Raw genomic sequence first — 12,154 nt, forward strand, 5'->3', positions numbered from 1 at the left:
TCATGTATGGCTGCTGCTGAACCTACTACTGTATCTTACAAGTCTTAAAGATGCTGCAACAAAGCTTCTACCAAGTTTAGTTTGAAAGACAAGCTTTTTGTGAATTCTGTCAGGGGATTGAAATTGTGAAGCACTTAGGCAGAATGCCAGGTAAGATTAAGTGCAACACATTCTTCAACTGTGAAACATTGGTTTATTCAAAACAATATAAAATGAAAGAACAACAATACTCAACCAGTTTTCTACATTGTAAAGTCTCATCTAAAGTTATTCTGGAGCCTTCTGTGAGGCCTAGATGTTAACTATGTTGTATCAAYCCTGTATGATTATTTCAGAATGCTATTAGTTATGTGTATAAGAGATTGAAGTATGGGGTGTTTGGTTTTGTTTGTTAGAGCAGTTTTCAGTTCAGGTCTTCCAAGCTATTGTAGATGTTGTCTGTGCACGTCCACCTCTCTTGACTTGGAGGTCTTTCTTGCCTCCCAGAGTTAAAGGTGCTGAGGTACCACATTCTTTTATATTGTACCACCCTTCTACTTCCTTATTTTTTACCTACAGTCTGACAGCCTCATTTCAAACAGTTGTATGACCTTAAGACTTTTTTGAAGGAGCTACCAATTGATAGAGCTGTAGGAAATGATGCTGGCATTTCAATCAGCCAGTCCTTCAGAGAGCAACTATGCAGGAAAACATTCATCTTCCCTTTGTAGTAGGCTACAGATAAATAGAGGAAGTTCTTTGGCAGCTACAGATATTTTCAGTCTTTAACAAGAGGAAATAGGCTTGGCTCATCTTAATCTAAGATTGGCCTCAGTTCTTGTATGCTTTTGTGGAGGCTTTCACAGGCAGCAGTGGGAAGTTCAGTGTTTAGTGTCTTCTGTCTTTGTACTGAGATCTGGAAGATAGGCCCAGAAAGCAGGCTGAAATCTAGACAGTAAGAGAACAGCAATATGGAGTGGATGAAGTAAAAGTTGTTATTTTTCTCTTTTTCCCCTGGTCCCACCTTAACGCAATCCAACAGGAGAAAAAAGGACCTCAGTGAGCCCCAGGGTGGAAGAGGTTGCATGCAGCTTTTTAGGCTCACCTGCAAGACAGACTGAGCACCATTTGAGTTTCTCCATCAGCTGCTCACAGGGGATCATTGTGGTGGAGCTGGCTGAGCTCTTCCTGTGCTAGCTCTAAAATACCAGAGGAGACTTTCATGACATGGATGACGTGCAGTTGTCTTGAGCACTGGTGTCTATTCCATTAGGTGTTTGTATTGCTTTGTTTTGCCACTGGTGTGCTGACCAATTCTGAGCAATCATCTTTACTATGTCTGCCATCATGACCCCTCTTTATTGCSTTCCCATTACAGATCAGGAATATTTTGTTTCTCCTCCTTTCACAAGAGAGCAGCTTGTATGCTACTCTTGAATGGCTTCTTTCTTTTTATAGTTGCATGGAAAAAGGACTTCAGGATCAGAGGGCCCAGGTGTCTCCCATCTGATAATTCAAGGGTTTTCTATTGTTGCAGAACCGAAGAAACAGCCTGGTACAGATTTAGATGATAGTCTTCTCTAATGCTTTTGCAGAGTACTTGTGATTTTTGGGGTTTTTTTTTTTTTTTGTTTGTTTGTTTTTTCCTGCCTGAAGAACAGTGAAAATATGCGGGATATTATTAAACTGATCAGACATAAAACACAAACTCACAAGGTGTCAGGCAGGCATGATCTGAAAAAATCCCAAAGAATTTCTCATATGTGTTTCTTACATGTATATTCCTATCAAAGTTTTTAAATGAGGCAGAAATAAAAGCCTTATTTTTTTTCCTGTACTTTCCACTAGAAGTTGATTTAGAAACATAAGAGTAGAATATTACAAAACAGCCCTCAAAGATAGGTCATGTACTATATTAGATACAGGTGCTTTTATGCAAGATCCTCTTGGAAAAGAGGCCAATCATACTACTTCCCCCCACCCCCCAATCAGGTAATTTATAAAACATTAACTTTCCTGGAAGCTAGTTATTCCACTGCTGCTGCCCATTCCTTCTGGATGATGTAAGGAATCATTCACAAGCTATACACTGCAGAGTCTAAAATACGCTATTCCKGAACATGCAGGTTTGTAACAGTAACAAAGTTAAACCTGAACTTTCTCTCTGGGTTTGACCTCTAGAGTTTCTGTTGCAGGACTCCTTGGGGCAGAAAGCATTAAGGCTTAACACCCTTTCTCCCCCCACACACCTGATGATTATTTCCACTCTCCTTGTACAGCAGTGGGCTTTCATCTGCTGTTTGTTGAGCTGTACAGCTGTGAGACTCAGGAAAATCCATTTCACTTGTTTGGGAGAAGCTCATGCTGCTTGGTAGAGAGGAGAGCTGCCCACCACCAAAATACTTAATCTTCTTTTATTCATTTTACTAGATATGACCTTCCTCTTTGCATCTCCCCTCAGAAACAAAGTCAYCAGGTATCTTCTGGCTTTTCCACTATGTGCAATTTGTTTGTTTTACAATCTGCCTTAATCTTTATTGTTGAAGAAAATTCTTGAATGCTTCTCCTACACCATTCTTGCAGTCTCTTTACTGTTTTTGTGTCTCTGACTCAGCCCTTAAAATCTATGCTCTGGAATGTCTCCCATTTTGCTATTCATTGTGCATTTGAGAATTGTGAATGGTCAGTCAAAATCAAACCTGCTGTTGTGGTCAAGTTAAGGGAAGAACAGGGATMTTTTTGTACAGTTTTCATATGATACCACAAGACAGGAAAGAAAATACTAAGTCACAGAGTAGACACTCAGAATACAGCCCTGTGGATAGCCAGATTGTGTCCCAATCCACTGATTTGTATGTGCAGTTTGACAAGCAAAACCTTTACTAACATTGTCAACCAACAATTATTCCAAACCACTGTTTGTCTGTTGCAGATAAAGTATGTGTTTTTAAGTGATCACTTCCAAAGGTCAGAGAAAGTAGCCTCTTTTCTGAAGGAGAAATAATCGATTAGGTAGACCTCATTAAACTGAAGAAACCTGCATGGTAATGATGCGTTTTAGGGAATTTACAAAAACTTGTTTTAATCAGCATGTTGTTCAGAGAGTTCCATGTGCTTAATATTTAAAGCCCTAAGGTTAAAATATTTTAAACRTTGTAGGCATGTCTGTAAGTGTTTTACAGACATCTGCAGTGTTTTCACCAGCAATCTTTCACAGTGTAATAAAAATAAATTGTAATAAAAGTTGGATGTGTTAGGCATTGCCAGGTGTGTGGGGGTATCTACATTTTTATGATATATATATATTTGTGTGCATCTGTAAAATGCATCCTGAGCACAGATATTAGAAAACAAATCCTCCCTGGGATTACTTGGAGACTTGCATACCTGGATGGAAAGCTCCTGCAGAAGAAGAACCTGTCCAGAGTAGAATGGATTTTACTGCAGTTGCTGTGGATTTACAGAGCAGTGRCGCAGTAGGAATCTGGCCCAAGCAATTAGCTTACACGGGATGGAAAGGAAAAGCAGCATGTGGAAGATGTAATTAATAGGAACATATAACAGTTGTCTCACATATAATGAATTGGCAGCTATGCCTGAAGTAGCTGCCTTTTATTTGCAGAATACGGTTGGAATTTTTTTAAAAAGTAATTGAACACTTTCTTTCATTTCCATGTGCTTCCAKAGAATACAATACAGTACAAATACCAACAAATAATGAAAACATGGCTGTTACTACTTTCCTCTTCCTTCCCTCGCCCTGGCTGGCTTGGGGTTATGATCTTGTTTCARCCAACGGCCAAACTAAAGGGGGAATATGCTTTAGCTGAGGAAGAGATAATTAGTAAAGTATTGTAGTGTGGTTTAAGATGAAATAACCTAAAAGAACAGCACAGGAACAGCTAGAATAGATAATAGTAAATGGTTAGCTATCAATTTGCAGAAGAGATCTAGTAATGTAATTCTCCTGGAAGAGTGAATAATGACTAAGGCAGATGTTCTGAAGTCATTCCGTTTTGAAGTCTTGAATTTTTCCCAAGGCTGAAAGGTTATTGCAGGTATTCCTGAATAACGAGCCTGATACCAGTTATTCTTCAGATATGCCTCAGTTTCTAGCAGATCTTCAAGAAAGCATGTTCTGCTGTTTGTGTAGTGCAATGCTGTGGAAGGCTGYAGGGTGGCCTGTGCACGGCTGCCTGTCGGCCCGTTCGGGTAGCCTTGCTGACAATCCGGCTCCTCTGTCCTCCCTTTCAAGAAACTTGCAAGCAAGCAGTGAAGGGGTCTTGCAACCAAGGTTTGCTGTGACCAAACACATGAGCTGCTAGGCTTCCAAGCTGCCGTTTCCAAGYTTCTTCCTGAATTGCATGGAACTACATGTCAGTCCCACTGCTGCTTGTCATAGAAGATGCCCTKTGCACAGAGCTGGGAAGATAGACTGGTCGCCACTTGAGCGGCTGGTTTGTCTGTCTCTCCCTGCCGCTGTTGCCATTTTTAACCAGTCAGATTGTGATGGTGAGGTTGAAGGAGAAAATGCAAATTTACTGTATCCGAAGTGTGGGGAAGGATCTGGCCTATTTTGTCTGTGAGTGAACAGAGATGAGATCTGGTAGTAACAACTTAGTGTTGGCCTGAGTTCCCCCAGTAAAATTGATAGAAAATTTGCTGGTGCTTGAGACAAAACAACCTGAGTACCAGGAAATATAGTTCTATGTAAAATACTCCTGTAATAGCTAGTCTCTGTATTGCTGACTCCAGGGGATCTTGGATTTGCTGCAGGCCAGCAGCCTGGTATGCAGTTTGTTGCTGAACTAAGCCTTTAAGTAGCAAGTTCAAAAAAGTATGTCCTGCAATTATTGTGCTCATGAATTTGGAATGATGTTCTAGGAAGCTCAGCATTCTCCAAATTAACTAACAAGGATCCTTTTAAGAGGATAATTAGTCTATCAGCAAGTGGTAAACTCAGAATGAATGTGAGTGGTCCCAGCTTGCACCAAAAAGAGAGGTGTTACAGCCCTGCCAGCTGATTCTAAATTCACCTCAGTGTGAAAGGTTTTAGACARCACAGCTGGCTGGCAGCAGCTCTCCAGTCTTTTACCTCATCCCAAATGAAGTTTCGTTCCACTCTCCATATGTCCACCTCACAACAACATTGCAAATGATCATTGGCTTTTTTATTTTTATTTTTACTGGATAGCAGCCCAAAAGGAGAAGAGCAGGAGGTGTTGCATGTTATTACTAAAGGTAAATGGCAGAATGGACGAGGCAGTGTATGAGATTTTTTGCCCTCTTTATGTCTGTCCGTGTTCTGCCTTCATAATGGAAGGGCCTGATCACAAGGTTTAGCAGTTCACAAATATAAGCAGAGCTTCATGTCAGGGGTTGGAATTTTTAAATAGGTTTCACTTCTATCTTTCAAAGAATTAACATGTCACTGCTTATTCAGCTTTTGATAAATGAGTGTGACCCTTGCAGCAATGGCAGGAACATTCTTATGCATTCCTAAAAACAGATCCTGTCTTCAGAGAGCTGGGGCTTTAGGAAATAAGGTTTAATTGGGAAATTTTAACAGAATTATCTTAGAACTTAACAGAACCAACAGAACTAAAATTAGGTCACTCTACTAGATTTTTTTTTTTAATTATGTTTCTCTGCATTTTTTCCAAAACAGTGCAGAAAACTTTAAAAGCATCTGCAAGCATATTTAGACAGACTTTTAAAAATCACATGTTTTACTTTAAACTTCTGTAATTCAAGACTAAGCCCAGCAAGGTCAGTGGTCTCACACTGATGTAAAATGTGTAAAATTCACTCCAAATGTGAAAGACATAAATGCATAATTATCAACCATTTCTTAAAAATGGATCTTAACACTCAGTAGAGCAGATAATCACTGAACAGAATACATGGGACTCTGTGGTGCTTTATGAAATGTGAAGGACAAGCCAGAATCCTTTTGTCTAGATTGTCTTGTCAAACCCTAGCAATGCCATTTTCTTTCCGGTTAGATTGTAAGCCTGAGTTGGCCCACTTAAAAAAACAACAACAACAAAAAACACAGTTAAAATGAAGACATCTTAAAAAACTTTTGTTCTCCTGCTTCACAGGGTTTGCAGTTRAAAAAGATCTTTACACCTGTTTTCTGACAGTAGAAATAGAAAGGCAAGTACCTCTAGAAAATACCTGTACGGCAGATGCAGTTGTCTTCTAATGATCTGTGGGACTAACTTTATTTTTCCTCCCCTCTTCACAGAAAGGCTTAGATTATTCAGACCATGTGTGCCCTGAGAGAAGGTTTTGTGCATGCTATTTCCTTGTGTTGCATAGTTTTTTGACTGAATCCAGCCAAGGATGAGGTAACATCCGAAGAAACCTTTTCTGCTGTTACTATGACATCTAAACATTGTTCATTCAAGAAATGCAGAAATTTATCATCTGCATTCACTTGCATGTCTGTGCAGTTGTCACTGCTGAGGTTATTCCTGTGCCTGGAGAACATGTCGTTAACTGCTTCTAGTTACAGCCTAACCATGGAAGCAAAGCTAAATGCTTTTGTATTTCCTGTTATGGGATAGGCTTGTCGTTCTATGTGAATATACGTGAATACATATGTTAGTGCTGTACCACCAAAGATAATAACCAACTTTGTTAGCATGCCAAATCTTTCTTGTGACTACAAACTATGTCTACAAAATCCCTGTGGGTAATACAAAACAGATCTAGTCAAAACCCACTAAAATCCAATAGGAGGACATAAAATGTCCCAGTTCGACCTTGCTTCAGAAATCCCCCCTATGCTTTAGAAGAAGTCATTGATCTCTTGATGGCAGAAATGGAAATGATGCTCAAGGTCTGCTTGAGCATAGAAACAGACTAAGCCCTTTCAAAGAAGCTGTGGGAAAYGCAACATCTTCTGACTCAGTAGCTGTGCTCACTGATCTTCTAATGGAGCTTCAGACTCCTCTTTTGCAGGAAAAGCAATGCACTTTTTCAATTCAGTATCCTGGTTGGCAGCATCATGACTACAAGCTTCATAAGGCTCACATGGGCAACAGTTGACTTCTTTCCTGCTCTTCTGCAGCAAGGTAGCACGAAAGTCTAATGTTATCACCATTAAGCGATACAATTGTAGGGTCACAACTAAGATATTCTTAGCTGTAAAAAACACCAGCATCTGATTGAATATTCTGAAGTGGCCCATCAGGATTGAACGGACAATGAAGAAGGGACCATCCTGTATGAAGAGGCTGACCCCAATGTTCCACAGTTCTGCACTGTACCTGCACAGCAGCAAGCTGGGGATTCGCCTGGCCGATGGGGTTGGTTTGCAGCCAATATGCTGTACTGGAAGTAAAACATTTTTAGGTTAAAATAATGCCCTAAAACTGAGCCAAGATTGGCCTAAAGAGCAGCTCATAGGAACCCTGGATTATAAATGTATTCAGCGGTGAAGAGTTCAACATAAAGCATATCCCATTTTAGGGTTCTATTTTAGCAAAGAACATTAAGTTCATGTTAAGTAGGCACTTATCTGCTCTGCTGAACAGGACCTAAAGCCCCTTTCTCTATACCGTAAAGATATCAGGATATATACACTTTAAGATGAGAAGTAGTAAATCATCTAATCTTCCTTCAACAACTTCTCCAGAGGCCTTTTTGTTAAATCAAGTAACAGGGTACTCTAATGTGTATCTTTGTTGCCATTCAGCGTGGTTGTTTTTCTTAAAATCTGAGCTGTAGTATTTGAATTTGTTGCGGTGTGTCCTGGATACTGCTTGTTAAAAGATTCACCTGCTACCATTGCTTCTCGTGTGCCACATTCTTCAAATTGTGGATAGAACAGGTGATATTTGGCCAGGGGAATATCGAGCATTGTGAATAGGAGGAAAATGTGGTCCCTGCTTGCCATGTAAAACTGGAGCTACTGCTGTTCACTTTTAGTCTTCTGGGGATTAAATTTCATGTGACTATTGGAACTTGCATGGATATGTTTGCCTTAACTATAACAGTGGTGGTGGGTTAGAACACTTTGTGACCTGGTGTTTAGAGATGGATCACCAAAGGGTTTCTGTATGGTAAATATTGCAGCCTCTTATGAAAATGCATGCAGCTTAACTAACCTGTCTGTCATGCAGCACGATTGCGTTGTGTTTTTTTCTTTTTAAAAAAAGTTACTGTGATGTAGTAACAACTGCCAAATCCTTTAAATCAGCAAAAAGAAAAAATTCTATTTAAGTCAACAGTGGGGGGAGGAAAGATGAGAATGAAGAGTGGAAAGTGAATTCTGGAAAAGGGAACGTGTTTTGTGACTCCATTAAGCAAGGTTTCAACAACAGCTAATTTTTTAATACACTTTTGTATCATTTAATAGTCCTAACTGCATTATTGTAATCCAATAATGAGTCTTCTCAAACTGCTATTTTAAGCCATGCTTGATTGTGAATAAACATTACGTGCTTGAATAAAAAGTAATGTCTGTGCAGCTATATAGAACTAGAATCATCTAAAATTTTACCCATAGTAAATTTCAGGGTAATGTGCATTTTCAATAACAATTTTTAATGTGCAAATATAACCAAATAAGTAGAAAAGGAATAAGCAGAGAAAATGCCATATTTGTTTAAGTACCATTTGAATGTATTTGAGTGGTGATTTGCTTTTTTTTAAAAAAAAAAGGCAAAAAACCACCCAACTTTAACAATGTATTTTGCTAGTATCATGGATCTCAGATGTAATCTGAAATGCTGCTGCCTTAGTTCTTCAGGAGGTGAGCTGCTGAGCTTCAATGCTAAAATACTTTTTCAACTTTGGTGTTTAAAGCCTAATGCTRTCCATGAAGAAAAAGCTAATGAAATTCCTAGAATCATTTTTCATTATTTTATTCATTTATTATTTTAATCGGTGTGTCAATCTAGTAATTAGTTTTGTAAAAGATGCTGGTGAGGGTAACATCTTCAAAGTGATGTACTTGAGTTGCAAACTTGCGGTTTGGATCTAGGGGGCTTCCATTATTCTCCCTGGAGAATATTCCTAGAGAAGCCCTTTCTGTCTAGTACCAAATATCAGATTAAGCTTCCTGAACTTTGGGTCTTTTAGTTTGAAATAAGAATCCACAGCCTCAATAATATATGATTCTATAGGTTGTCTGTGAGCAGGAAATCTCTCTTCTGAGCCTGTGTCATCTGTGCTCTTGGCTGTGCTCTTCCCTGTGGTTAAAGATAGCCCATCTTACCATGAGGTCTAGTAGCCTACCCAGATTGGAACTGTGATATAGTCTAAGACTAGATCTAACCCAAGAGCTCGCAGAGTGAAGTTTAAGGCAGTAATTGGCAACTGGAGCAGATGCTCAAACACACTTGCTGCAGTTTCAGTTCTTCTGGAAGCACACACAGTTTTATTGTGGAGATCAGAGGTCTGCCAGAAACAAGCATTTCCTCAAAAGAAACCACGTTGTGCTTTCTTCAAAAAAGAATCATTGTCTTTGTGCACACACTACCATTTATAACCAAAGAACTCTGGTGGAAAGCAATTCATATGACACAGCCATCAGCGTGCACGGCCTCAAGACATGGCTAGCAAAAGCTCTCTTAAAAAGTACAAAAGCACTTGTTTTTTTTTCTTTTTTCTTGTGTCTATTTGCAAATACTAACCTGCAAGATCAAGTGGAAACTGTAACATACTCCAGGTCCATACAGCAAGAATGGCATTAATGAGAGCATAGTTCTTCCTATAGGAGAGGAAGAAAGTGGTAACAGTGAGAATGTAGTTTCCCTATRTGGTAACAGAAATGTTTTCCTTTAAAATATCAGTTAAACAGTGATTAATGCATGTTTTGGGGATGTGCTAGTAGGACTAAGGAAAATGGGCACCTTCTGGGATGGGATTTTTGCTGTTCAGGCCATGTGTGATTAGGGTAAACATCTGATGCTAACATTACAGTGGTAAGTGTATGGAAATAGATTTTGTGGCTTAAAGAAGAGGTATCTTTACCTGTGTAAGGATTTTTGCATTTCTTGCAAATCTGAAGCTGCCCTGCCAAGGGAGAAGGACCACTTTTCCTGCTAAAAAACCTCTTCTGTGATATAGAAGGCATGACTGAATAGTGTGTCTGTAAGAGAGGATGAACCTCTTCTGTGATTCTTTTTGTGATGCATGTTCACAGTTCAGCTTTGTGCTGTGAGTGGGAGACTGCAATGCTGAAAACTCGCACCAGAACCGTGCCATTCCCTTTCTTTACCTGTGAACGTTTTGTCATTCTATCCTGAAGAAGAAAGTATATTTGAGATAACCAAAGCAGCGATTTGCATAACAAATCACTAAAGCAAACTCTAGTTGCCTCCTTGCTAGTCTAGAATAATTTATTAACCTGAAAGACTTCTACTGTGTATCACATGTTTAGCTACTGTAGCTGTACAGACTGACACTGCAGGGCAGTAAGCTAGTTGTTTGGATCTCTGCACCCTTTTATTATGATGGATGTGACAAGCTTCTCTGCTGGCAACAGATGAGTAATCTCTACCAAAGCTCATAGGACCGTTAGGCCTTTTATGGAAGGGAAGGAGACAGGAGAAAAACAAAGCCCTTGCCTGCAGCCTTCTCTTACCTGTGGGTAACGTTTGTGATAATCTYGACTCCACAGACAGCACAAACAAATTGCAAAACAAATCTCTTTTCAGTATAGCCTTGCACAATGCAAATGTTTTATGCCAGCAAGCATTGCTTACCGTACGTCTTCGATGTCCAAGGTTTCACTAGCAAATTCAAGTATATCTGCTGCTGTTCCCACAAACATGAGGAGCAGCTGAGACAATTGATCCCGGGTGATCTCAACCCCAATGGGGAGAAGCCATCTACCAATTACTAGTAGCAGTAGAAAAGTCTGGTGGAGGGCCAGTGTCCATACAGTCTCACAGATTGTCGAGAGCTGATTGACAAAGACTTTAGCCTGTTTAAAAGATGAAAATAACAATCACAACATACTGTAATTGCAGGAGATTGACATTAAGGGTACCTTCCAAGATAGTGTTCGCCCTTGAGCCTGATTTTTCTTCTGCACGTGAGATTAAAGCTAATGATTTCTATGTTGCAGGTATGACTTGAAAAAGGCACATTAATACAAACTTTTTGTCAATGAATAGTGATTCTTTTTTCTTATGCTTTTGTTCCACTCTCGTTCCTCAGCTGAGCATTATCCTTTGCAGAACTGCTACCCAGACACTTTCTAAATTCAGTTACTCAAATTTAGAGAACAGCAGTGAGCACTGTCCTCCTCTTCGTGCTGAGACTTTTCCTACCAATAGCAATTCGTGTGCAGCACTCTGTAGGCCACTCTTTTCACAACACTGTTCTACCAAACTATCTCTTTGTGCTCACTGCATGAGAGATTGCTCAGAGACCCAATGATGCYTTCTAACTGTTCTTTCCCTGCATATCATAAGAGCGCTGGTAGGAATAGGAAAAGATGTCTCACCGTCTGAATTATGTGGTGGTCTGTTCCCTCACTTCTGTAACTACTGTCTCTGGATTGATTGAAGTCTTGGTTGCTGACATTCACCTGAACTGCTCCAGGCTCGTTACCGCAATACTGTTGTGAATAAAAACATCATAGATGTGTAAACATCCTGCAGAGGGGAGAGGATGTACTCTGTGGCTTAAAGAGGCCTGAAATGCAAAGGGTTCATTTGTAAAAGTTGCTGAATAGTTAAAGGTATGTGCTCACTATGAATATAGTTTGCCTCTTGTTCAGAAGGGAGGAATTGCTGTTACAAAGACGGAAGTTTTGTGTAGCTGGCCCTTGAAGGTGTAGGATTGTACAGTAGAACTAGATGTAAAATCAGGGACTAATGGAGCAGGTGACATGTTAGCAAAGTTAAGACTATGCTCTTTGAATGCGATCTGCCTGCAGCTCTCTTGGACCAGGCTACTGAGTTTCCTGCCTACTCTCTCTGGCTGAAAATGTAAAACAGGGGAAAAGCTGGTCATGGTCAGTCTGAAATTTTATGGTCACACAGAGAGCGAGTCTCTTAAAACTAGGTTTGAGTAATCTACTTTTTGTCTGTACTATCCAGAAAAAGGTTCTCTGAAAATACTGTTTTCTTTCTCTTTTTATAACTTTCCTCAAGGGTAAAATGAATACATTTGAGGAGAGTGTTTTTTTTTTTTTTTTTTTTTTTTTTTT

General features: G+C 39.6%; 1 protein-coding gene across 1 annotated transcript in view; it reads right to left on the bottom strand.

Annotated features, from left to right (window-relative positions):
• Nucleotides 1-3,553: 3,553 nt before the first annotated feature.
• The window catches only part of TMEM26 (transmembrane protein 26), a 16,695-nt gene continuing 8,094 nt past the window's right edge, over nucleotides 3,554-12,154 (bottom strand). The window contains exons 3-6 of the mRNA XM_085309352.1: nucleotides 11,447-11,560; nucleotides 10,701-10,921; nucleotides 9,627-9,703; nucleotides 3,554-7,320 (exon numbers count right to left, since the gene is read on the bottom strand). Coding sequence (XP_085165478.1) covers nucleotides 6,908-7,320; nucleotides 9,627-9,703; nucleotides 10,701-10,921; nucleotides 11,447-11,560 — 825 coding nt within the window. The 3' untranslated portion in view covers nucleotides 3,554-6,907. The remainder of the gene's footprint in view (nucleotides 7,321-9,626; nucleotides 9,704-10,700; nucleotides 10,922-11,446; nucleotides 11,561-12,154) is intronic.

The sequence above is a fragment of the Rhea americana genome, unplaced genomic scaffold (genome assembly GCF_003343005.1).
Source record: "Rhea americana isolate MKP2758 unplaced genomic scaffold, rheAme1 scaffold_296, whole genome shotgun sequence".
Classification (NCBI taxonomy): domain Eukaryota; kingdom Metazoa; phylum Chordata; class Aves; order Rheiformes; family Rheidae; genus Rhea; species Rhea americana.